Here is a 27,887-nt window from a genome sequence, read left to right as displayed (position 1 = left end):
AACACTGGAGAAAGCTGTCAAAAAAGTGTAATGTCACCAGATTTTTGTCGAAAGCAAAAGCAAATGCAAGTTTTTCCGACGACTCGCCAAAACCAATAGGAGCAGCAGCACGTACAGCAGCAGCAGCGGTAGAGCAGCAGCCGTGCCGTTAATTTTATTGATCCACCCCGAGTGACGCCCGTGCCGCAGCCGCTTCGGGAAAATCGGGTACCAGTGTAAGCAGCGGAAAGAAAAGCAGGCGCTGAAAAGAGAAAACCCCGGAGCAGTCTGGGTGGATAGGGGAGGGGGGAGGTGGTCGTGATAGTTGTTCGCTCAAAGGCAAAAATCCTGGGCGTAACGGACCCGGCGGAGCTCGTTGAACTGCACACGCTTCGTCCGTCGTGCGTAACTGTGGGGGGGGGGGGGGGGGGGAGGGTGTGAGTATGTGTGTACGCGTGCCAGTGTGTATGTGCGTGTGTGGGGTCGTGGCCGCCAAGAAAAAAAACGGTAAAACATACCTAATTTAAGGTGCCCACACCCCTTCCCAGCATGTAGCATGTGTCGGTGTGTGTGTGTGTGTGTGCGTTGCTGTGACGGGTCCGGAACTGGTGGTGCGGTCATCCCGAGCCGTGGCCGACTTACTCATCACACTCCCAAGAAGTAGCTGCGTGGCTGTTCCGTCACTTTACGTACATACATACACACTGGCACACACACACACAAGCGGGCGCGTACGCAATCGTGTCTCGGTTTTGGGAGTGACACCGGAAGAGCGAAAGAGAGGGAACGCCGTGCGCCGTGTCAGCTGAAACTGATCTTTTCCTTTTCCCTTTTCCAGCTCCCCTCCCTTGACCGACCGAAACCCGCCGGAGAGGCCGCCGGAGCGCCAACGCAGCAGCAGCAGCAGCAGCAGCAGCAGTAGTGACCAGTGAGTGCAAAGACCCGAGAGCGCCCGGAAAAAAACGGCCAGCATTGGGGTGGGCATTTCACCCCGGTCGGAGTGCATCCTCAGGATTAGTTGTTCGTGTGTTCTGAGGGAAAAGAAAACGGGGTCATTTTGCATCCCGCGGCAATAGGCTTCTCCTCCTTCTCCCACATTGTGTTGCCTTTTCGGTGGACAGTGTGAACCAGCGGATGGTACGTTTCGTGCCATTGGAATAACCGTCGATCGTGTGTGTGTGTAGGTGTGAGTGTTTGTGTGTGTGCTCCAGTTCCAGTGGAAAGTGTCCGCATTGTGTGTGTGAGTGTGTTTGTGTGCTTGATCGCGTTGAGTTTTCCCCCGCTGCCCTCGTGGAAAACGCACAACAAGCAACCGTTTGGTGGCTTAAAGAAAGAAGAGCAGAGAGTGTGTGCCAGTGTCTACTGAGTTTGGGGTTGTGTGTCTAGTGTGTGAGTGTGTGTTTGGGCGCTCCAAGTGGGTGAAACGGGAGCAGAAGCAATCGAAAGGAAAACACAGCGGAGGGCAAAGAAAGAGCAGAAGCAAGGAAAACCCTCCACAACATAACAGTCGTCGCCGCAACCACCCCACACGCTCCACACGATGTCGTCATCAGGCGATTTTGGAAATCCGCTGCGGAAGTTCAAGCTGGTGTTTCTCGGCGAACAGAGCGGTAAGTAAGCGGAATATGCAGCAACGGTGTGAAACCTTATACGAACCTACACAAACACGCCACACACACACATCAGCACAGCAATATAATTTTTTCCCGTTTTCTTATTTCATGAGAATGTGAGAGAAGAATGAAAATCCGTTACCTTCTTTACTGTTTTTCGTTGTTGTTGTTCACCCCGCAAAACGTCCCAGAACAAGAGAAAGCTTCCGCTGGGAAATGGGGAACGCTTCTTAGTCCGTTGCTAGATGGACGGGACAGCCCCTGCTTTGGGATGGTTGGGTCTTGTTTTGCCAGCGTGTGGCGTGTGATTCTCACCTCACCCGAGTGGGAAACGGGGAGCCACTAATTAGGGCTTATTCAATCTGCAAAAGGCAAAAAATATGTTTCCATCCCTTCAAAAACACAAGGCGCAGGTGGATGAAGCTGGAGGAAAAACCCCGTCCGATCTCGCTCGATGTATGCTGCTGCCGGCTCAGCACAGCACACAAAAAGGAAAACGGCACCGCCACCGGCTCGATTGCGGGCGTTACTTTTGCAAATAGCTAGACTACATTCCCCCCCAAACAAGTAGGCGAGATATGAAAGCTTTGCTGTCTGGGGAGCGAATAATGATAAACATTCACCGCGTGTGACCTCATCACTCTGATTGAGCCGAGCTTTGAAGGTGAACTCGGATTACCTGAGGAGAACCATCAAAACGTCCTGAGAATTAGATTTATTATTCATCATTGTGTCCGTTCGCCACAAAGCGCAAAACCACAAAAAAAAAATCCAACGAGAGAGAGAGAGAGAGAGAGAATGAGAGAAAGCGCACACTTGTCTGGTTGGGAAAAAATGCCGTGGAAAAACGGTGGAAAACTCCAGAGCTGGAATGTTATTCTATTTTTCCGTGCGGGGTGTTTCGTGTCTCCCCCAGACACACACACGTACAAAGAGAGAGAAAACCTAATTCACTTATCACGCAGAAGAAAAGAACATCTGACGTGACCGTTCCCGTGACCGGTGGATGCTGTGGAAGGAGTTCAGCATTTTCTTTCGCTTTTTTGCCAATTTTTATCCCAAGCTCCCGTTTGGCCTCATGCAAAAGCGTGTGCTTTTATAAGCCGTGCTTTATTTATGTGCTGTTCGCCATAGCTTTTTGGATTGAATATATATATTTTGGATACTACGGGGCGTGCGTGTCCTTTCCGTTTGTTGAAGCAGAATGTTCTCGTCTCATCTCGAGCAGAAGAAGGTATGAATCATTCCCGTCGTCTGTGCTGCGTCGTGACTTGTCTCGTGGGATTGTCACACGGCACATAAATGAGCTCAAACAGAGAGGGAGAGAAAGAGAAAAAGCGATGTAGAAGCGCCAGCATTTAACAATACCACAATGGAACAAAAAAAAACAGCCCCAAAACGCAGTGAAAAATTGCACCACGAATCACCTTACAAATCACGGTTGGAGATCGGCCCTGAAATCGGGCACAAACACACACATATATACACAAATTTTCTTTCATTATAGGAGGACGGGGGGCTGATGGGCGCATAATCAAATTATGCGATACATCACATCCTCCCAGAGGCAGGGGATTGTTTTCCTTCTTGACTTTGGTCTTTGGTGCCTCTGCTTGCATGCACAAAATATGTGAAAACTCTGTGTTCATGTGTGTGTGTGTGTGTCTGTGTGTGTGATTGTATGTTTCTTTCCACTACTTTGTATGTATGATCTCACATTTTGTGTATTTTACCATTTTTTTCTTCTTTCTTTCTCTCTTTTTCATGATTCCCCATCGGCACGGATTTATGCGAAAAAAAAACGAACTCGATGATGATGATGCTCTATTCACGGTCTGCTGGTTGCATCCGTCGCTGTGTGCCCTCTCCAAACCACCAACTCTTTCACCCTCAACATACACGCACACACATACAGTGGGCAAAACATCGCTAATCACCAGGTTTATGTACGACAGCTTCGACAACACATACCAGGTAAGTGCGTTTTTTTTTTTTGATTTGCGATGGGAATGTGGAAACACAGCGGATGAGAAGAAAGTGAAGATCGGTTCGTTGGATGGAAGGTCCAAAGAAGAAAAAAAAACCTGGGACATAAAGGTACTTCTTTCGGGGACCGTTTGAGGATGATGGAATGGAGGGATAATAGAATTACGCGTTCTGCTGGGCCTGCTAACCCGACCCCTCCCTCGAAGATCGGATAACCGTTGCCGTCGTTGGTGTGATTTATGCTATCCAGGGGTTGTTGTGCGCTCTCCATCGAATATTGGCCGATTTCGATGATTTCGTGAGCGATGGTGGTGGCAGTGGTTTGTGGTTAACGCAAAACCCTACTCACACTTCGCTCCCGCATGGCATGCGATTCGTTGTTGACCGTTATTAGTCATGCGACCTTCCCATCTGCCCGTGCTCGCTTCCTGTGTTCTTCTTTTTATTTTTTTTTTGGTACAGGAAGCATATGATGGAGTTTTGAAAAAGTTTGATGGCATGTTGTCATCCATCAATTGTGCAGCCGGGGTGTGATTTTGTTTTTTTTTTTTTTGGGTTCAGATTGAAGCAGATGATGGCTTTTTGTGGTTTGTTTACTTTAGGGCGTTGATTGCCGTTTCGGATGTGTTGGTTTTTATTTATAATGTTGTACCTAAATGTATGTTTTTGTGAGTAAATATAAAACAAGGATTTAGATTGTAATTGTAATTATTAGTTGAATGGATCAAAAGATTTGTGGTGGATCTGGTTCACTTAATAATCAATACCTGCAATAACATGTATTTGGATTTATCAGATTTACCAGTCATCCATCACATTGGGCTTTCTAGTAACAAGATTGGTAGAAATGAGCAAAATAAGAAAAGCTGGAAAGTAGTTAGGGAGTGCTCCAGAATCTGTAACATGCGACAACGGGCAAATACAATCTATGGAGATACACAAGACAAACCTGTTAGATGTTTTCACCCCTTAGGGGGATACATAAAAATAATAATTTCTATAAACACGCATTAAACTTGTATAATACAGGGTTTTTCGAGTCAATCTCCAATGTCAACAACAGTTTTCATTGCTTGCAAGGTGTTTTTCAACAGCTTCTATTTGCATCGCAAACACTTTTTAGTTCTTTCGCATGATTTTCAACACGTCTCAAGCTGGATTGAGTTTGACAGTTCGTTATGGTTTTAAGATGTAAAAATCATATGTAAGAACTTAAACTTTATAATGATGTCAATACAATGTATGACAGGTGTTGAAAATCATCCTATAGGCGGCGAATACCGGGTTTTTCGAGTCAATTTCCAATGTAAATAATATTTTTTATTATTGGCTAGATGTTTTTCAACAACTCTCAAATGTTCTATTTGCTTCACAATAAATTTCAATTCTTCCACATGATTTTCAACACGCCACAAGCTGGACTGTGTTTGACAGTTTTCTGTTATTCGATGAAAATCAAGTTTAAGAACTGAAACTTTATTATGATGCCAATACAATGTGTGACAGCTGTTGAAAAACATGTTGCAGGCGGTGAATAATGTTGTTCACAATGGAAAGTGACCCGGAAAGCTCTGTAACACTTACCAACTAGTTTATTTTGCTATGACCCATGTGTATAATAGTCATGGCAACGGAATTGCCTCCAGACATCAAATGATTAAGGTTTTGCCCAGTTGGAATTACATTTCTGAAATACTTTTGTGTACGAATGACACTGAAAGCTTGATTCAGGCGTCCGTTACATAGGGAAACCATGGGACCAACATCAGCAATCCATCATATCAGCCTTCATTCATTAGTAATAGAATGTAATATTCATCTTACTCTCTTTTCTGTCACCTTACCAACCCCCATTGGATCACTTTCATCCTTCGAGCGCATTTTTTTTTACTTTACCCTGGTGGTCCGAAGTGGGGAATCAATATTGAGCCGAGCGGGAATTGGGTTATAAAAATGGGTACTTTTGTCACTCGTCGACATTCTGAGCCTGGCACTGCCACCGTGTCGTTGCGCTATTTCTACGATCCGATGTTGCTACTGCTGCTGTTGATGGGTTGATTCCCACGTCCTTTGCCGGGCGTGTAGGAAGATGCTGACGTTGTTGTTGTTGCTGCTGATGGAACTGAGCTGTATTGTGAGCTGAATACCCACGCGACATTCGTGTTATCCTTGGATCGTGTTTTCTTTTCCCATCGATTTACCAAGTATCGAGTGTGGGTTTGGCGTTTCCCATGGCAAATGTCACTCGGGCAGAGCTAAAGCCAAAGCTGTAGAAGGGGCTAAAGCCGTAAACTAATAGTTTTCTATAAAATTCTAGACTTTATGATGCTAAAGGAAGTGACGTCGCGGGACTTTACTTGCTCTGGAGGCACTGAAATTCCCTTTCGAGATATTTCGTTTTTCGGAAACTAGGTTAAGAGATGTGCTTGTGCTCTTGTATGCAGGGTTGACGCGTCTCCAACGCTGCAGATAGACGTAATGTCTCTATAATGGTTTAGATACTTTTTTTGTAACTTAAATCCACATTTTTCCTCTCCGAAGCTCTGCTTTCTTTGTTTCTGTGCCAAAGTTGATGCCTGTGCAAAACTTGTTACCCTGCTGCGGCTTCTACAGAACATAAAAAAGGAAGACTAAAACTGTGTGCGCATTTAGCAATCAAGAGCAGGGCGGAAAATTGTATTAAAACTTTCCGCGCCGATCTTCTTCCAGCTTGCCAAATTGACTTTTAACCGTTTCCATCTTTCGTGTCTGCCGTGGGGGGAACGGTTCTAGAAACAGGAAGGTGAAAAACGCTCCCACGCACACACACCACAGTTTCTCAGACAGGTGCGTAATTAAGCGGCATCTTAAGGTGGAAAGATTCTTGCGTGTAGGTTGCTCTGCCTGCTACCTTTTTACAGCGTGGGAGGACAAACAAACCCTCCCGTGGAAAACAAAACTTTTCTCAGCGTACGCTTTTTTTGCAATTTATTTTTAACATCTGTTCTGACAGTTTTGGGCATAAGCCGTGTTGAGAGAAGTAAGAGCAAACGTTTAGCAAAGTGTGGCATTTTTAACGTGAATTATTCCAGGCAGTAATTTGTTATTAAATTAATTATTATTTTTGGAAATTACGTGTCGTTCACCTTAAGGAATATTTCTAAATTGATAATATATTAATCCACTGCTCCCGGTCTGCTGATCCCATTATGTAGTCGCGAAGGAGAACTGCTCCCCTGCCAAGCTTGTCGGCCGTAGAATAAACAAGCCGGCCGCGGAAACCGGTCGCGAAACTTGTGCAAATTAGTCAAGTAATTAATTACGACTTAACCTAATTACACTTCTCACGTAATACGTCCCAAGGATGATGGACTGGAATCGACCTCTTAACATTCCCGAGATCTCTCTCTCTCTCCACCCGGCACATCCCTGCGTCGAAGAAGTCAATTTGCCACCACTGTGTCGATTAGTGTAAATTAAAGGATTTCTTCATGCGGTAAATGACCGCTGTCTTGTCGCTCGTGGCATGATGTGCGTCTGCCTTGTCAGGGGGGATATATCTGTGGTGTTTCCTGCCGAGGAAGTGTCGATGATAGAGCGATTACAAGCGCAAGGTGGTGGTGTCCAGCAGAAAGGGAGCCTTCCCGGGGATGAATGTGGTTCCACGTGATGATGTGGTTTGCTTCGGATGATGCACACATAGAGTTTACTTCGTTATCTTCCCTTGTGGAGAGAATGAGATGTTTAATGTACGGGAAATCAAGCAGTCATTTCAATTTATTTGTTTTGGGATGTGCAAGTATCGGTTGAAAGAGGTTGTAAGATAGTAAATGGTAGTGAAATTAATTAGAATTGCACACTGTTATCTTTGGGGAATATCTTTACCGTGTTTATTTCGTCGCGAATTTGGAAGAGGGGGGGGGGCAAATTTAACTCCTTTGGCTTTTGGTTTGCGATTGAAGAAATCAAACCTATTTTAAATGCTTTGCAATGAAGAATGGAACTCAATTTAAACGGATAAGGTAATCCAGTTGGGAATTCCACAGATCAATCATTTGATATCGCAGGTCACAACATGTTTTGCTCATAAATGGTAGCAGATAGCATATCAGACTGCACTAAGATGATATTAAATTTATTGTTAATGACATCATCTTTTTCATTGTAGTATCGTTTCAATAGGTATTTCCTGTAATGCTGTATTGGTATCTGTTAAACTGTTTGTCTACAAAACATATCAAACCTCCGTTTGTAATATGATGTCCTCATGCAATTGTAATATCATCTGGTTAGTTGCACTTCACATCTTCTCTTTAATCTTGTGCCTCTAAATTAATCTTCTGCCAACCCTCTCTCATCTTTCGATGAGATTCATTCATATAAATCTTCAGTGATGAGTGATTCGAATCTCGAGTTGAATCTTCAAAGATTCATGAATATCTAAAGATTCGCGAATCTTAACGAATCTTCAAAGTCTCATGAATCATCGAAGATTCATTAATAATTTAAAATTCATATATCTCTAAAGATTCATGAATCTTTAGAGATCTATGATTTCCAAAATATTGCATTTGCCCAATCCCACCTAAAACCTGCCCGTTGTCGGTTGAAGCCTCGCATGGACCATCTCTCTGTAGCAAAACAAACTATCCGGCGCCGTGGTACTTTCCAAGAAGTCTCGAAAGCCTGTATAGGCTAGAATGATTTAAGAGGCGAAAGAACTCCGTTGGAGTCAAAGCCTCTCTAAACTATTCAAAAAACAACATAGGCTGGCATGATCACGTAAGTTGTTACGCCAAAAAGCAGATTAATAAAAGGCTCGAGCTTTATGATTTTTTGAGATGTATGAATCCCTTGAGATTCATCAATCCCTACAATCTTTCGAGATTTTCATGTCATGTATCTTTGGAGATTTCGAGAAGATTGTTGTGAATCTTTCGAGGACTCATTAATTTTTCGAGATTCATAAATTCTTGAAGACTCAAGAATCTTTGAGATTCATGAATCTTTCCAACCGAGATTTAGATTCAATGAATCATACCAAAGATTTATTCAGATTCAAGAATCTGAATCTAATTTACCCAACACTACTCTAAATCACAGTCCTCCCATCGCAAACGGACACGTAATCAAATGGCAAGAAGCCGATGACAAATCCTGCCGCGGCCCCACCTGTTCGAAATGGGGGTTCAACCCCTTTAACACTACTCGCCTATTTGCTCTGGTGATAAGAAACGGTGTGAAGGTTTCGGCAAAAAAGGTGCTATATTGAACGGCACAAAAGAGGGCCAGCAGTGATAACAATTACACCCGCCGCCGACCTGGTAATCGTATGTGCTGCTGATTCATGGTGCGCGCGTGCAGTGTATATTAAATAACATTCCCCCAAACCAGCTAGCGAAATGCATTCGATTGACGTGGTGGTGACGGCGGGAATTATAAGCCACTTTAAAACAAACCAAACAAATGAATGTAGAATGTTAAGCCTGTTTTACGGGTTCTGTTTTTGGGGCAGTAAATGGGCAACTTAACACTCCAAACAGTGAGATATCATTTAACGCTCCGACCGCCCCAAAAACACAAGACCTTGTGTGACAGGTTCCTGGTGTGTGTGTGTGGGGCGTGTGAGTAATGTTACCGTTTAAAAGTTTTTTTTTATTATTTGAAAGTACGCAAGAAACTCCCTTTTCTAACAACGTGCCCGTTCAAGTGGATGCCACGTCATAAAGCACCCATTTGTAATTCATTAGCCAGCAACTTTATCATCACCCCGTTCGCACAACCTCCGCCACCTCTCCGATGACTTCTAGCCAAAGCTCTGAAGAGCTCGTTCCGTTCTTTATTTCACTGTTTGAACAAAGATATGAGCTCTAAGTTCTGCTTACAATTTCAATTAGCATAATCCGGCACTGACTGCTGCAGCACCTCATGATGTAACTTTTTGCCTGCTGTTTTTGCCTTTTTTTATTCCTTTTCCATTCCCATATTCCATTCCGCCCAGCCAGCGCGCAGTACCAATTGCGAACGAATGAAGTAATTTGCCGCTCACCTCCAATCGTGCGTCGTCCGCGATCAAGAGATTGAATCCTGAATTATTCAAGACGCTTTTTCCACCCACGTCTCGGCTTCACGCGTGCGACGGGAGGGTAATAAACTTAAAGCTGTGTTGCAATACGCATACACACACACACACACTCGGAAAAGAGGAAAAGAAGAGGAGAAGTTGGAATAGAACGAAATTCCTCATCAAAGCGAAAATTAGAAGCCTGATGAGCTTCGGATTCATTTGATGTTTCCTTTTTTTTTTGTTTCTTGCTAACCAGCACCCGACCGACCGGGTGCGCTTTACAGGGTTTCGAGCAGTACTGCAAAATGTCACTGTCAATGTCATAAAAAAATTGACTGAAACAAAATCCATAACAGCGTCACGTCATTGTGATAATCAGAGGTGATACTCAGAACGGTTGGTGTGACCAATACATGCTCATGACATGTTAGCGACCATCGCTTAGTCACTATGTAACGACTTATTTTAGCTGTGAACAGTTTTGCAAAATGTCACTGACATAGTCATGACAAATTCCGGCTGAAATAAAATCATGTCAGCGTCACGCTCTACTGTGATGATCAGAGGCGAGCCTCAAACAGTTGGTGCGACCATCACATGCTTGGTGACATTGTGTGCAACCAACTCTTGGTCAGTCACTTGGTCGCGACATTTTCAGTTGCTGATCATCGCGATGGTCACGTGAGATATGCATTACGTGCGAGTGGTTCCAAGAAACAAAATGAGCATGTTTTCTCGCTCTGTTTAATCCGAACGATAATCAAAACAGATAGAGGGAGAAAGAATGCTCATTTTGTTGTTAGAGCCCACGCGCCAAGTATATTCCAGGAATGTCGTCATTATCGCCGACAAAATATATCGTGACAAAGTGAGTGAGCAAGAGTTGGGTTCCAATCAAAATGTCACCAAGCATGTGATTGATCCTCCAACTGCTTGAGTCTCATCACTGATCATCTCAGTTGTGTGCGTGAGCTGATTTGAGCATTGTTTCAGTCATGAGTGTTGGTGACTGAAACAGTGGCATTTGGCAGCACTGTTCACAGCCAGAAAAAATCAAGAATTCACATGTTGTGTTCAGCATGTCATGACGCACTTTTATTGGCTATCAGCAATGAGCATCAAGCTACCACGGATATGTTCATTGTTTTCGTTGGTGAAAATCTCGTGATACTCATGACATTTTTCAGCACTGGTTTCGAGTCAAATTCCAAAATCTTCTTCTTCATCTTTGGCACAACAACCTCTGTCGGTCAAGGCCTGGTTGTACCCTTGGTGAGCTTGGAGTGAGCTTGGCTTTCAGTGACTTATTGTTACCATAGCAGGATAGTCAGTCCTACGTATGAGGACACAGTTAATTCGGGATTTTAACCCATGACGGGCATGTTGTTAAGTCGTACGAGTTGACAAGTGTACCACCAGACCGGCCCATTCCAAAGTCTACAACATCTTTAATTTCTTGCGAGAGGTTATCCACCTGTCTCTCCAACTGTTAAAAGTTATATTTTCATCATAATGATGTTCATTTCAGTTCTTCCACATGATTTTCAACACGTCTCAAGCAGAATTGAGTTCGATAGCTGGATAGAAATTTTATTATGATACAAATACACCATTTGACAGCTGTTGAAAAACATCTTGGATGTGGTGAATTCGAAAGTGAAGCGGAAAACCCTGTATTTTGGCACTGCAGTGGGATTGAAATACGTTTGTACGATCTGCGCAAGGAAAAGAATTTCATTAGCATTAGCTTTCCATTTGTCTGCAATTAATGTGGTGGTGCTCGTTTATTTCGTTTCATGTTCGATTGCAGCTGTTGAAGCTTTTCGAAAATTATTTAAATACATCAAACGAAAGTGCATAGAAAATAGATAAAACCCATGAGACACACGGGGAATCGGTTCTTGATTGCGGGGGAGAGCGAACACGATCACGGTTGTGTAAACAAATTTATCACACCCCAGGTGAAAATGGTGTATCCCTTTCTTCCGTTCCCTATTACTTTTGTGGTATTTGAAAAAAAAAGGATGGGACTTCCCCTTTTTTGTTTATGGCATAACGCATGGATCCCATTTTTTGCATTATTTTTTTTACCACCCAGGAAAAAAGGCCATACAATAGAGATTCCCACACCCGCCCCGGGTTGTTGGGTCGGTGCATTAGTAAACGCACAGCCGCGACCGTTTTGCGAGAGCCCTTTTTCCGTTTCTGCACATTTCAATTGACGCCACCTTCCGCTGGAGAACAAAAGGAGCGGAAGTTTGGGATGGAAAAAACGAAGGAAGGAACGAAATTTACATTGTGTGCTGGTGCGCGACTCTCGGCACTAGAGAGACGGGTTGAGTTTTTCTTTTGTATGTTTTGCTGGTGCTGAAAAAAAAACAAAGATGAAAGAGGGGGGGAAATACACATGTTTATGGGCGACAGAAGCGACGCGCCGTTAAGCCTAGCGATTTCGTTTGCCACTTTACGCAAAAATATATGGAGCACAAGCTTCTCGCTGGGGGGGAGGAACTTCTTCTCCTCCCGTTACAAGCACAAAACGGTCGGTCCCGTAGAAGGATGGAGACGGTTTATTGGCAAACAATTTTCACTACATAACTGATGGTGGTGGTACTTATACCCCCCGGACTGTTGGTAAAAGTGCTTCGCAGGAATTCGTTTGTGTTTTTTGCCGATGCTGTGGGCCGTCGGTTTGGAAGGAATTTGTTTGGCCGGATTGTTTTATGTGCAATAATCATGTTCTACTTCGCTACTACTCTCCCCTTTTTTTAGTCCGCGTGAATTAACTGCTTGTTTGAAAGAGAGAGAAATTTGTTTACTCCGGGAGCGCGATATAAAATGGATTAAATAACTTTGAGCTGTAGTAGCTGGTGGCTGGTCATGACGTCGTGGTAAAGGACGAGCAGCTCAAGCGCGCAGTTCAAATCTTTACTGTGTTTAGCGAGTGATTTTGTTGCGATGATATCGTAATGAATTCGGACCATTTGGTCATAGTTTTGCTGATAAAATGCAAAATATTTTTTAGACTCGTTCAAATATGATGGCTGGTCAAAGCAGAATGGTTTTATACAGTGTAGAACGTAATTATATGTTTTATTTTCCATTTGATCACAAATATTCGTCTTTGGAATGAAATGGAAATTTGTACTCAATGGAATTTATTAAATGCACAACATGAGTGGGTGTGCCAGAAATCTACTAAAGCTTCATTTTTATCATGAAATTCATACTCTTGAAAATAAATGACAGTATAGCCAGGATAACCAATATATCAAACATTCCATTTAGCACAGTTGCAAAGCCAACCTCTTTTTAAATTTAAACCACCAACTGCTCCTAATTTAATAAATAAAACGATTTATCCGTTAAAGAGCAGATTGTAGTAAAGCTTTACCATTATAATTTTCTTATTTATTCTTATGCCGGTCTCCTAGTACAGTCGTCAACTCGTACGACTTAACAACATGCCCGTCATGGGTTCAAACCCCAAATAGACCGTGCCGCCATACGTAGGACTGACTATCCTGCTATGATGGGGAACCAATTAGTCACTGAAAGCCAAGCCCACAAGTGGGTACAGGCAGGCCTTGACCGACAACGGTTGTTGAGCCAAAGAAGAAGAAGAAGAATTTAAAAAGAAAAAAAGAAAAACAAGGTTTACCGAGTCTATTTAATATGTGAACTTTTTTGTCGTTTACAACATGATAGCAGACCACCACCATGGATAATTTGTATTGTTCCATGGGTTTTGCAGTCCAGTTTCAATGTCACAACAACATTTTTTATTGTTTACAAGATATTTTTCAACAGCTGTCAAATATTGCATTTGCTTCGCAATAATATTTAAGATCCTCCACACAATTTTCAACATGTCAATTTTCAAAAACACAATTCAGCTTGAGGCATTGCGTTTGGCAGTTCTTTGTGATGCGTTGAAAATCATGTTTAAGAACTGAAATTTTATTTTAATTTTTTTTTTTTAAATACTCAATGTTTTGACAGCTGTTGAAAAACAAATTAGAGTGACTTGCAAAACACGGTATGATCCGAAATATTCGTTTTTACACGTCCATCGATAGTTTTGAAATTACTTTCCGTGAACATATAATTTAAATATTTCATTAATTATTGTGAACATGGAATGAAACTCATTTGGCTGTCAAAATCTATTGCAGGACGTATTCATACGAGAAAGTTTGTACTTCACTGGTCACTTTCGTCTGACAAGCTTGGTACTAACATGTGCTTCTAGTTTTACTATCAATCTACCAATCTGCCATGACTTTCTAATGGTTGATGCTCTTGTCTTGTCATCTTGTGGCATTTGCGTTATCATCTGCCGCATATTTTCATAAGAGTCGCTCGTGTTGTTCTATCGTATGAAAAACCATGATAATGGATATTTAATGGAGTTATTATCATAAACATGATAAAATATGAAATACTATTCGATATGATCAAAATAATTAAAAATAATATCATTACTTTAGCTCCTAAAACGATAATTCTATAACTATGCCACGTACTGTTGAGCAAAAAAACATTCCTTTAGGGCAGGGGTCTCCAAACTACGGCCCGCGGGCCGCATGCGGCCCTCAAGAGCTTATAATGCGGCCCACGATGACTTTGCCAGAGTTAATATAAATATTATGTTATTATGACTTTTTCAAATAAATGTAAAATGTATTTTTTACTTTTCTTAGACAAAAATCAAGCTTTAGTAACACGAAACTGTACAAGTATCGTTAGTATTTTGTTGTAAAAACGAGATTTAAACGTTCACTCATCAGTTAAAGCTAGCGTCAAATGGCCCTCAACATAGTTATTTTTGAAGCAATGCGGCCCGCGAGCTGAAAAGTTTGGAGGCCCCTGCTTTAGGGACAACCAGGCAAGCAAATCCAAAGCAAATGATGATCACATTTCACATGTCAGAAACATTTTTGAGTTAAGTTTTAGCTGGTCATAGCTAAGAAAACAAAGCAATTTATAGCTAAAATGATACATCGTTGTTCCGTTTTTTACTTTTGCTTTTGGAAAAATTGAAAACATAATGATCAGTCGAAACTCAGATTGGGGAATTTTGGGAATTGGAGATTGAGGTCAAAACATTATTTTGAGCCAGAATATGTGAGTTGTCAAAATACATTTTTTACCCATCAATTTGTATTATCTTTTTTACTTTTTGTTCTACCTTTATTGGAATTACGATTTTGAGAGTACGAAAAATAAGTCACACTTTTACGACCCGCTTTTATCATGATGTATGTTTCTGTTTGTTGCTTTTGCCTGTTTTGGTGAAACAGGATTAAAAAAAAATCCTTATCCGCACATCCCTCCCTTACCGGGTACAACTCTACCTCAAAGCCCAGCAAGAGGGAGAAGCTTTCAGCTCCATTTTCGCGGCTGTTTTTCTCCCGCTTGCTACTACAAACGGTGCTAATAACTTATTTTCCTTATCCCTTTCATCTCATCTCGACCCATTACTACCCGCTCTTAATGTGCAGCGTCTGGCACACGCTCTCGGCCTCCCCCTCGGATCCGCCTCGCTCTGTTTTCCACCTGTAAAGCAAAACAGAACCGCGCCATGTTCCATCATCTGTCGGTACACACAACACCGTCAGGTTTTCTTGTGAAGAGGAGCAGTAGTAGTACATCATACGCGAAAATTCGAAACGAAGAAAGGAAATGGGTGGGTGTCGGGCTACATTACTTTACCGAGGGTGCGCACTCATTTCAATGTTCTTGTTGTTCCCTGCGCCGTTCCGACATCCGGTCGACAAACAACAACGGTCGGCGGGCGGGCGGTGGGCATACACCTTTTCGGGCCGAGAACACATAATGCCGGTTTTTGGTGTACCGTACGCAAGGTACTCACAGTGAGACTAACTTTCCTCATTTTCATCCACCACTGGAATGGACATTAAAAGGAGAAAAAGAAAGCTTTAATGAATTTCGGAGCATTCCAAGGCGCCCTCAGCCCAGGTCCTTCCGTTGTGCTTTGTACGCTTTGGAAGGGGGGCAAATTTTGGGAAAACTTTCACAGCGAGAAAACAGCATTAGAACGTAAATAATAATTCATCCGGAAAACACCCGGAACTGTCTTTTATCGCTCGTGTGGTGATGGAAGCAATTTTTCTGCTTAGTGTCGGAGGTAATTTTCCGTGTCGCGTGGGTCGCGCTTTGGAGTAAGCTAAACTCTGACCGCCTCCAAACTTGAATGGGAAATGGCCTTTAGTCTTTACATGTTTCGTGTTACTTTACAGAATAGGAACAAGAAGAACCTTTGATTGTAGAACCAAAAATGAAAATTTAAACAGAAACGAACAATTTCGATAAGAAACTTTACTTGACGGCACTTTCGTTTTGCAGCAATAGAATGGTACGCCTCGAGGCAAATATGGAACTTTGGCAAGCTCGAGAAACAACCCTTTTCAATCGTAATCGATCCGTAGCACAGGCGACGACCGGCACGGCGCATTTGGAGAGCCGCGCTTCGCTTCACTTTCGATCCAATGACGTCCTTCAGACAATAAAACCCTCCAAACCCGGCCACCACAAGCCAACCACAACCACTGCCACCTACGCGAAACATTCATCACGGTTTTGCCCTGTGTCGACCGGTCCTCCAAGGCGGGACGAGGCGAAGTGATGTGAAATTAGATCATTAAAATGTATGCGGAGACATGATGTCGCCCCACGCAAAGTGCAAACCATATCGGCGACCGGCGAACAGCAGAGCACACATTTCAATGTACGTACCCCGGTACGACCGGCCAACCTCTGCCCGAGACTCTCCCTCCGGTTGATTCGGTTGACGTAAAGGTTCCGGCCATTTTAGCAGCTCAGTGCCACCCTCCAGTGTTCGCTTGGATTTCGCAGCCCTACCAGACTGCCGACGTGTCGTTGCGTATCGATACACTATATAGCCTCACTGAACCTGTGTGTGGAAGTGTGTGGGATGCGCTTGTGCTTACATTTTGAACCATGGTTTTTGGAGCTCCACTCCCTGGTCGGTTATGTGTGTGGCTCGAACATGTGTTAAATCACACAAAAGAATTGCTTTTGCAACAGTGTGGTTTAGAATTTCGCTGCTCATCGGTACCATCGATGCCTTTCAGAGCAGATCCTGCCGAAACAATTGGGTGGGCGCCGTAAAAGGCACAATTTGGCGTCCTTTGGCAAAGTGGAATCGATGCGTGTAAAACGAGATGATTGATCCACTCCACTGCAAGGAATCAATTTGTCTCGGGGTGTGGTTGTGGTTCTGATACTACGAAGGTGGAGTACATAACACAGTATCTTTGTGTTAGGGACTTTCCCTTTGCTTTTAGGCGAGGTTTGCGTAAAAAAAGCCATTTTTTGGTCATATTTGCCTATTAATGATGGCAAAAGTACTTATTACAAAAGGAAAGGCCTCAACAAGGTTTGAAGCAGCTCAACAGTGTTGTAAAAGTAAGCATTACTAAGACTAAGAATAAAGAAAGAAGTTGTTGTTTACCTAATTTTTATCCCAAAATACTTTAATACCCAAAGTGAGTTTTCAAGTATTGAAATGTCTAAAATAAAATGTACAGGAACATACATAAAATTTACGAAATGTTTATTTTTGCAATACATTATTAGGTATTAGGTAGTAAGTTAGGTATGCATTTTAATTGCTTTCATTGTGCCTAACCATGATACACGGTGCAATGAAGAAAAAAGTCAATTAAAAAAAAACTAGAAAATTACTGGAAGTAAACAATTTCTGAAAAACTGTCGAATTTCATCAAGAATCTCATTACATCAAGAACACGCTACGCTCAAAAAGACCAATATTCTGGAGTCATCAGCTTCATCAACACTCTCTCCTCTTGTAGTTTTCTTGATCTCAAATTGCTTTTTTCTATTTTTAGTATTTACGGTAAAAGTTCTGGTCGTTCTGATTTCTATGTCCGAAGTCAGGTCTGGCTTAGATTTCAATATGCGACCTTCGTTGTGCAAAATCGTACCGTTGGCAACATACCACTGAACTGGACATGTCTAGTAGACGTAAAAACGTGGTTTGTTGATTCATTTCTCTGAATACAATTATGCAAATCAGTATAATTGTTAAGAATTAAAATAATTGTTGGTATTTGGTTAAAATTTGTTAAAATTTGGTTATAATTGTTAAAATTTGGTAAATATATTGTAGCAGTTTATTTATTTTACAAATATGTATTTCAAAAAAAAGTTTAATCCAGCACGTATTTAAATGTTTTACGCCTTTGCTAACCGTATTTTCGTGATGGTGTTTCTCTGACCCACAAACCCAACGCTACACAACACGTGCAGCTTCCCTGCCCATACCAAAGCGCGATCGTTAAGCAGCATGTTGTTCCGTCCGAACCCGTTTCATGCCGTGTCGTGGCGGTACAATTTCCGTGGCCAGAATATTCGAGGTGTTATCGTTTTATTTATTCAGTTTATAACTTTGGGATGCATTCCACGGCAACAAAAATGCAGCAGCAGCAGAGCACTGTTCCAGCGCGTTCCTGTTTTGTGAAAACTACCCGTCTGGCCGATTTTATGTTTGCTGCTTTTCCCACTCCCCATCTGGCACAAAAGCGGGTTAGGGAGTTGTGCCGGCGGTTGCACGTGCACCGGAGGGATTTTCAAGTGTATTTCAAGTTGTGCCTACCCGAGCTCGAGTTCAAGTGGCCGGGTTAGTGGGGGGAGGGTTGATGCTGGTGCTCGTCTTCTTCTCGACCCAAGAGTGCAATACTTCCCTCCGGGACCGAGCCGAGCTTTCCCCTTTATTCCCCTTGCTTTCCCTGTGTCCTGTAAGCGTTGAGAGAAAAGCACCTATTACGCCATCAAAACATGGTTCGAGGACCCGTGATCGACCTCGTGTCCCCTCGGGTGGTGGTAGGTTGTGTAGCGATTCAGTCTACGGGTTTCGCCTCGGTCCGGTGTCGGGCTGTGACGACCCACTCTCTTGCCCGGAGGAGCAATTTTCCAATTTTATTGCACACAACAGCGCGCACATGGCGGGCGAACTCGCGCTGCGCTCCGAGTTATTTATGTGTCGCAAAACGGAAAGCGAATGATAAAAACTGACAAAACATGCTCATTAAACTTTTGCCCCGGTTAGTTTGTTTGCTAATGTTTGTTTGTTCGGTGTTTGTTAAGGTGCGCGAGACGTGCGCCACAAAACCCCGGCCGAGGCCAAATGTATCTCAACTAAAATACGTATTATCATGAACGCTTATGATTCATCATTAAGCGGGAGCATTTTCATTACCAAATTTAACTCTCCTGAATGCTCTTATCTTGTCGGTCATTCAGAAGTGCTCCCTGTGCTAAAATTAAGCCTCCACACCGTCTCCATCTTACACGATGCACACAAAATATCCCCAACAGAGCTATTCCACTGTGTGTTGGTGTTATCCGCTCGGCCCCTCTAGACAAAGTGTGCTCATTATTCTTCTAATCTCCAGCATTTTCCAGAATCGACTTCCGGGAGTGTTTGTAGGCATGCGTTTGTTCTTTCTTTGATGAAACGTACTGCCACCGCGTACATCTGTAACCAAGAAATGGCAAGAAAGGAACCTATCCAACAGCTCTCCCGTGTGTTTTCTCATGCATATTAGATGATCCATATTTATTTGCCCTGGAAACGCTTTGAAGCACGCGCGGCGCCTGTTTTTCCCAGACGCAGTCTGGCCCACACCCCAAAACCCACCGTCAATGGGCCTCGGCACAGTAGCAAACGGTACCATTCCTTTAATAGGCTTTATGGGGAGTCGAAATAAAAACGGCGCGCGAGAAAAGGTGGCTTACTCACGGCATGTCGATTTACCTTCGGCTTCTACGTCTGGCGTCTTGTCTGTGCCCAAACCAAAAGGACACAGGTCGGTCAGCTGGCTGGTTCCCCCCTGGAAGCCCCTGGTCCTGGGATGACGCCATCGATTGGGAAGATTTATGCGCGTTCGTGTTTTATCGATCCGACGCTACTTCAACCCATGATGGTGCGTTTTCGTGTCGGTACGGACGGAAATGATACTTTAATAGTCGTCCCCATCGGGACACGTTTCCGGGATGAGAGGAGAGGTTTCAAGAAGACGTGTAGGAATGATGCGGCACTGTGAGGTAAAATCCTTGAGGCCTGCCACGAACCTTCGCCAGCAGAAAGAACGTTGGTTCATCTGCCGTACGAGCACGACGTACCGAGCCTGTGGCAAACCAGTCGGAAATGAGATATCCGATAGACGCGAGCACACGACCCCGGGGCCATATTTGCGTCCGCATGTTGGTGAAGTGTGGCCATAATTGGCTTTGGGTGTGTGCGATTGATTGAACAGCGCGCTTCAACAACGTTCGGCAACGATGGGCTTTGCGTCGTAGTGCAATCTTCATCTTGTGTCAATGCAGTTGGGAGTAGTGATGGGTAAAGTTGGCAAGAACTCGGTGCCGACTCCGATCCTATTCTGATAAATTCGGAACCGACTCCGGAAGGTAGATCCGCCCAGCATTATCCGGAGTCGTCTGAAGTCGTTCGAAGTCGTCCGGTGTCGTCAGGAGTCGTCCGGAGTCATCCGGCATCGTTCGAAAAGGCGTTGAAAGAGTTGTCCAGAGTCGTCCACAGTCGTCTGAAGTCATCCGGAGTCGTTCGGAGTGGTCCTGAGTCATCCGACTCGGTACGACTCCGACTCCAAACGAATCCGGGCGTCTCTGAATAATTCCCCACAACTCCAGACAACTCCGGACAACTCCGGACGACTCCGGACGGCTCCGGACGGCTCCGGACGACTCCGGACGACTCCAGACGACTGTGGACGACTCTAACTCACAACGACTCCGGACAACTACAGACGACTCTGGACGACTGTGGACGACTCTGGACGACTCTGACTCATAGTATTATCCAGCGTCGTCTGAAGTCGTTCGAAGTCGTCCGGTGTCGTCCGGTGTCGTCGGGAGTCGTCTGGCGTCGTCCGGAGTCGTCCGTAGTTGTCCGTAGTTGTCCGTAGTTGTCCGGAGTCGTTGTGAGTCAGAGTCATCCGGAGTCGTCCGGAGTTGTCCGGAGTTGTCCGGAGTTGTGGGGAATTATTCAGAGACGCCCGGAGTCGTTTGGAGTCAGAGTCATATCGAGTCGGATGACTCAGGACCACTCCGAGCGGCACCGGATGACTCGGGTAAATTCCGGACAACTCCGGACGACTTTGGACAATACCGGACGACTCCGACTCCGAACGACTCCGGACGACTCCGACTCCAAGAGGAACCAGTGGTTCAGATTTGCCACAGTCTACATCGGATTAATAATAACCAGAGTCTGATCGAAGTCGAGGGTGTGCTCCAGAGAGCACATCACTAGTTGGGAGAGCGATGCATGGAATCAATGTTGATGAAAAAAGGTCCCACAGCCCTATCGGTGGACCGGCCTTCTATCTCTCGTAGTTGTAAGAGGGGGGAAAGCGCATAGCGCTGCTCGTATTCTTCCGTTTTAACTAACGCATTCCTTTTTTACTCTTCTTCTTCTGATTTGCAGGCCACGATCGGTATAGACTTCCTCTCGAAAACGATGTATCTAGAGGATCGAACAGTGAGATTACAGCTGTGGGACACGGCCGGCCAGGAACGGTTCCGGTCGCTGATACCATCCTACATTCGTGATTCAACCGTAGCAGTAGTGGTGTACGACATTACAAGTAAGTATTGGAATGACAGGGCGAGTAGATAGGCTCCCCCTTTTCCCGGAGTGAGAAAAACGATTAATGCAAACGCCTTTCTGACCGAGCATATTTTAGTAAGACTCGTCTCTTCCCATATACTCGCATGAGTGGTGCTGGTACTGTTGCTCCAAGAACTCTGAATGCTTTGATTCATATCCATAAATCATGCAAGGTTTTGGGGGTCGCACTGTAGTGCTACGAAGACGTCTGGTGTCTCACACCGTACAGCATTATGACCGAGCAAGAAAAGTCGTTCGGATGATGACGTCCGTCGGAGGAAGTGCTGCTTGCGATTTATTGAGATATTCCAGTGACCTTTCTGCTGTTGTCGTCCAGGGGTTATGGACTACCATTGAGTCATCCCAGAGCAACCTCAGGGGTTTGACATTTTCGGCGTTTTCAGTATGTATGCTTTTCACAGCACTTCTTGTGCTTTTTTGCAGGGAGAGAAAGAGAGCCCGTTGGGTAAGTGCGCGCCCACTTGTTGTTTGTTTGGCGTACAATTACGACTCAAGTGCACGCTTGCTGCAGAGGTGGAGTCTCATAGGAGGAGGGCCTTTTTGCTTTGCTATACACGGCTTGTAATGTCGCAAGAACTCTCACCACCGGGAGAGGGCAACGGTGCGTTTGTGCGTTCGTGCTGATTGGAAAATATCTTTACGATGAAGAGCGCAACAAATCGTTTCCCCGTTGGCGCTAGGCACACTTGTGTGGAAGGCTTCTTATCACCGTTGACACAGTTAGGTCTGCCTCGAGTGGTAACGATTGCCGTAACTCGATTGGTAATCGTAAAATGGGCCGCCGTGCTTTGCAATGGGTGTAACTCGCAATACTTTGGAAGTAAGATCTAGAAATTTCTCTAAATTTGTGCAAATTACTTAGTGATTTGGGTAGTATTCAAAGAATTGGTTCAGAGGTGTCAAACCGTTTTGTTGGACTCGACGTAATTCTATTTATTTATTAAGTTTATAGATAATATGTTCAAAAGATTTTTGACGGAGAAGTTAGATCAAAACTGGAAGCATTGTGTGTAAAAGCAAACATTTCAATGCTACAATTCCTGGTTTCCGATATAATCGATTAATCGATTAAATTCAATGCTGCCCACATTTTGTTTTGGAATCGGACGAATGTTTGAACAATCCACTCCAATTCTTCCCACGCATCATTCCAAAAACCTGTTGAACCAAATGATCCATATCAACACATCCAATATATCTGTTAGTCATACTCTCCCCCACCTCCGGACATGACACCCTTCGTAAATACCTCTGCTCTCGTGCCGCGTCATGCGCTTGGCGTACAGTTTTATTAAATTTATATTTTTTCCACTGACTGAAAGTGAAACATTTACCCACAAATGCGGCACGTGTGGTGTGTGGGGATGGTGTTACGCGTGAAGCGGTCAATATTGTCCAAACTTATCACGCGGCTATGGCTCATCGGTCGGCAGATGGAAAGGACGCTGCGATTCAATTAGTTTCGCCGTGTGTGTGTGTGACTCAATCGGTCACGCATCAGCAACGATCAATTTACGCGCTTTATCATCCTGTCATTGCACAACAACATTTTGATGATTCGCTCGCTTACGGTGTGCCATTGTGGCCCGATAGAGACTGTTTTATGACTTGCAGCTTCTTCATGGAGCGTTTTTTTTGCGTAGAATAGTTATGAGAAAGATGCAGACAGTGACCCGACGTGTCATCAAATGCACACAGTGACACCAACAAAAAATCATTACGCGATACACGCTGCCTGTGCAATAATGGCATGTCTTTGGGGGAGGATAAATAAAGCGAAAAGAAGTACAGAAGCGCCTCTCCCTCTTTCTCTTTTTCGTTGCAATTTTAAGGATAGGTCAAAATGCATTCGCTCGTGTTCATTCGTTCGTGTCCAGCTGGGCGTCCAGTGCACACTTTCGTTCGCTTTCGTGTGCAATCGAACGTGTGTGTGTGTGGTTAAATTTAAACCTAGAAATACGCTTCGACAGGTCGGCCTACACGCCTCCTTGGACGGCTGTGATGTGCACTAACAACTTCACTGCAGTGCGGCGTACATCCGCGTGGCTTTCTGTGTGGCAGCGCTGCCGAATCGATTTCCGTTTCCACCAGCCACAGTTGTGTTTGTGTGTGTGTGAGAGAGCTCCACCACACTTAAATTGGCGGTAGGACAAGCGCTTATTGGTAAGGAAGCTCCGACCGACCCTTGGGGCGCTCTTCACCCAATGATACTGTCCTCTAATGGGCATCAAATCCATGCTAAATGTGACCGATGCACGAAGCTAATGCAAATGCGGTCGGTAGGAGGGACCGCCGATGGCGAGAAGATCGAATGAATAAAATGATAATGAAAACTGCCCTTTTTCCCTTAAATGACTCTTGTTCGGGGCGTTTTTCTTAGCCATAGCCCACACTCTGCTGCTCTGCTGGCGCCGTGCCCTGCCTCTGCTTTATGCAGTGTCTCTAAGCGGTGTCGAATCTGATTTCATTGCTTCGTTTGTGAATGAGTTGCTAATGAATTCTTTGGCCGTCGCAGCCACCGCATTGGGCTTTAGTATGGACTGTGCAATGCACAGGATTAAAGGGAATTTGAACCCCGTCTCAGTTTAATCGATTTGTAGTATGTATATAGGTTACATCACTTAGTGTTCCACACTACTGATGTGCTCTCTGGAGCGCACCCACGACTACAATCCTACTCCGACTATTGTTAGACGGATTCCGACTGCGGCAAAATGGGAAGCACTAGTTCCGCCCGTAGTCAGAGTCGTCCGGAGTCGTAGTCGTCTAGGTCGGAGTCCTTTGGAGTAGTCCGAAGATTCGTTCGGAGTCGTCCGGAGTTGTCGGAAGTCGTCCAGAGTCGTTAGGAGTCAGAGTCATTCGTAGTCGTACGGAGTCGTCCGAAGTTATCAGAAGTCGTCCGGAGTCGTCCGGAATTTTCAGAAGTCGTCCAGAGTCGTCCGTAGTCGTCAGGAGTCATCCAGAGTCGTTCGGACTCGTCCGGAATCGTTTGGAGATGTCCGTAGTCGTCCGGAGTCAGAGTCGTCCGTAGTCGTCCAGAGTCGTCCGGAGTCGTTCAGAGTCGTCCGTAGTCGTCCGGAGTTGTCCGGAGTCATCCGAAGTCGGCCGGAGTCGTCCGGACTCGCCCGAAGTCGCCCGAAGTTGTCAGAAGTCATCAGGAGTTGTTCGGAGTCGTTCGGAGTTGTTCGGAGTCGTTCGGAATAGTTCGGAGTCGTATGCAGTCAGTGTCGTCCGTAGTTGTCCGTAATCGTCCGAAGTCGCCCGACGACTCCGGATGACTCCAGGCGACTCCGGGCGTTTCTGGACGACTCCGGGTGACTCTGGACGACTCTGGACGACTCCTAACGACTTCTGACGATTCCGTCTCTGGGCGACTCCAGGCGAATTCTGGTAATTCAGGACGACTCCAGACGATTCTGAACGACTCCGGATAATGCTGAGCGGACCTACCTTTCAGAATTAGTTTCGAAATTATCGGAGTCGGATCAAAGTCAATTCCGGCTTTTTGCCAACTTTACCCATCACTATTACAGACTACGTTCGATTGACTGTTGAAACGATAAACCGACAATACACTAGGAAATTCGAGCTGTTAAACTATTATTTAAATTGTTTTGTACTTCTAATTGATTAGTTTCATATATTGAACACTTTTTATTCCCTCCCTTTCAGACGCAAATTCATTTCATCAAACGTCGAAATGGATCGATGACGTGCGAACGGAGCGCGGCAGCGACGTGATCATCATGCTGGTGGGCAACAAAACCGACCTTTCCGACAAGCGCCAGGTGTCGACGGAGGAGGGCGAGCGAAAAGCGAAAGAACTGAACGTAATGTTTATCGAGACTAGTGCGAAAGCCGGCTATAACGTTAAGCAGGTAAGGGCATTGGTTTGACAAGCCTGCAGAGAGAGAGAGAGAGGCTTTTGCTAATTCATTTGCTCTTCTCTTTGTTGTAGCTTTTCCGAAGAGTGGCCGCCGCCCTGCCTGGCATGGATTCGACCGAGAATAAACCACCAGAAGACAGTATCCTTTTAGCAAAGCCAAATGATCATTATCGTCGTTTCCATTGCAGCTTCAATGTTGTTTTACAAGGAAGCCGCAAAGCAAACGAATGTATATTGGGCCATTTTCATAAAACAGCTCATTTCTTTTCATTCACTTTTTTCATATTTTCATACATTTGCTTTTGTTTTTCTTATGTTTGTCTCTATTGTTTTGGTTGTTTTGTTTGTTTGTTTGTGTTTTTTTCCTTAACATTTTACTTTCTACTCCTTCCCTGCCTTCCCAACCACCACCATCAGTGCACGAGGTTGTGCTGAAAGATTCGCCAAACGAAACGAAAGACCCGGAAGGTGGCTGTGCCTGCTGAAATCGCGCTCCCGGTACCATCCCCCTCCTCGTCTGCGTACCCAACCCGCGCCACGGAGAGACAACTATTTTTTGAAAGCATTATGATGATAATCCGTTACTACTGCTACTACTACTACTACTACTACTACTACTATTGACTGTACTATTACTACTCTACTGCAAACTACTGCTAATATTACACGACTGCAACACGGACCAGCGTTTTTCACCATTACGATTGATTGTAATTTTGCTTATTTCGCTGTGTTAAGCCGCCCCCCCTCCTTCCCCCCTCCTCGACGGACTGGCTTTTGGACTAATAATGAGAGTGAGGACACGGACACACACATCCCGACGAACGGCGCCCGAACATGCAGTGCAGTGTTTAGTCTTTTTTCGTTAGTTTTGTTTTGTTACACGTTTTTTCCGACCTATTTATTTTGGTAGCAACAAAAAATAATAATAATGGAGCGCAGTTAGCATGGTGTGAACTATTTCTAAGTGGACGGACACAATTGTCGCGCTTATTATGAAATGCAGGTGTTGTGGGAGGGATTTTGTTTTGCGTAAAAATATGAACAATTGAGCTGCGTCGGGGCAGTTTATTTTTTATTCCATTTCTCGTTTTGATTCTTTTCCCGGTTGTGCCCCTCTTCAATCAGGTCAGTCAGGTTTGCGTTAGATTATTGCAAATAAATTAAGTAGCTTATTCACTTCCCCACGGCGCTGTGTGACTGCAAATGCAATATATACACGTTTTCAATATGATAACTCCTTCCAGAGAAGCGAATATAGAAAGAGCTGCAATATTATTGTGTATAAACTGTTTCACAGCGTCAGACGTATACCGACCGAGTACGCTTTAGTTTTGTCTTATTTTATTCGCTTTTTGTACACACACATACACACATATACATCCACAAAAGACAATAGAAAAAGAGGTAAAGAACGAGCAATTATTCCCACAATTACACCAAGACGGAGACTCCATGCCGTTCCAGGACAGCTTAACAAGGATGGATTCTATGTAGAGACGCGAGGAAGACATTTTGTAAGATTTATACACACACCCATAGGAGACTTGTACTACTACTACTGTTGCTATTTACTATTACTACCACCAGATCGGGGGGTCACTTACTCTATTCTTACTTATTAACGTTTTTAAGCATAAGTTGTTAGGAAAGTAAATAAAAGCAAAACCCGCAGTAAAGTCTATTCTATGTTGAAGATTTTGGTTTTTATTTTTTACGACCTTTTATTCCTTTCCTTTTCCTTTTTTTACTGTTAACCTTTAACCGTTGTCTTACAGTGAATAATAATGCGAAAAATGTCCCACTAACGTACCTCTAATGCTCCTTAACCCATGCAAACCAAACGCTAACCCCCACCACCATCACTACCACAACCTTACAGCTGTCGATCTGCAAACTCAACCATCGAACTCTGGCGATCAGCAAGACTCGGAGGGTGGCTGCATGTGTTAAGAGCACATGCTCCCTGCACGCATCTGGATGCAAACGAGAGGAAACAAACTGATACTCCTAATTGTGTAGTAGTGCGCGCGGGTGTCGCAGCAACGAGAGCGACAGAGAGAGAACGAGTGCACGCGCCGCAACATCCCGTAGCTAAACTCTGTTAGTTTTCTTTTCAAGCAAAACATACGCAACGAACGTTCGTTCAACAATCATCGACGCGCACGCTTTGTGAAGAGTGTTTTTTTGTTTTGTTTTTTCGTTGCGTTTTTGGTCCTACTCGCGCATCCAATCCAATGGGTGGACAACGTTTTGGAGGGCTGTATATGTTAGTGGCGAGTTAGTGTATCGTTTTGGTTACTCTTTACCCTCCTTTCTGCTCTACTCTAGATGCAAAGAAAAAAAATGAAATGGCGCTTTTATGCTTAGGACCTCACCTGGGAGGACCTCCTCTCCCGTATTTGCCTGCCTGAGTGTGCATGAGTGTGTATGGCTTTATAGGAGCGTGTAGTGGTGTGACGAGTGAGAATAGACGGACAGAAGAACGCTGGCTTCATCACACAACACTAGGAGGGGAAACAAAAGCTTAAAACAATATTAGAAACACACCGAGAAGCAACAAGGAGAGAAAAAAAAACACAAGAACCGGCGAAACGCATAGCGAACGATTCAATTAGCTGCAGTGTAGTGGTACGACTACATGCAAAAAAAAAACAT

At 44.3% G+C, this 27,887-nt stretch overlaps 1 protein-coding gene across 4 annotated transcripts; it reads left to right on the top strand.

Moving 5' to 3' along the window:
* The first annotated feature begins 23 nt into the window (after window positions 1-23).
* LOC120956027 (ras-related protein Rab6) lies at window positions 24-27,793 on the top strand. 4 transcript variants are annotated; one of them, XM_040377381.2, is made up of 7 exons: window positions 24-207; window positions 818-1,589; window positions 3,508-3,566; window positions 21,140-21,299; window positions 25,016-25,221; window positions 25,302-25,368; window positions 27,112-27,793. In XM_040377381.2, the coding sequence occupies exons 2-7, from the start codon at window positions 1,520-1,522 to the stop codon at window positions 27,180-27,182; spliced, it is 633 nt and encodes a 210-aa protein (XP_040233315.1). In that variant the 5' UTR covers window positions 24-207; window positions 818-1,519; the 3' UTR covers window positions 27,183-27,793. The 4 variants fall into 4 exon arrangements, with proteins under 4 accessions (XP_040233315.1, XP_040233314.1, XP_040233317.1 ...); XM_040377380.2 differs by having other exon boundaries at window positions 24-215; XM_040377383.2 differs by lacking the exon at window positions 27,112-27,793 and adding an exon at window positions 25,647-26,918 and having other exon boundaries at window positions 27-215.
* Window positions 27,794-27,887: the final 94 nt, after the last annotated feature.

The sequence above is a fragment of the Anopheles coluzzii genome, chromosome 3 (genome assembly GCF_943734685.1).
Source record: "Anopheles coluzzii chromosome 3, AcolN3, whole genome shotgun sequence".
Classification (NCBI taxonomy): Eukaryota; Metazoa; Arthropoda; class Insecta; order Diptera; family Culicidae; genus Anopheles; species Anopheles coluzzii.
Note: the sequence above shows the minus strand (reverse complement) of the source record. Positions and strands in the feature narration are given on the sequence as shown.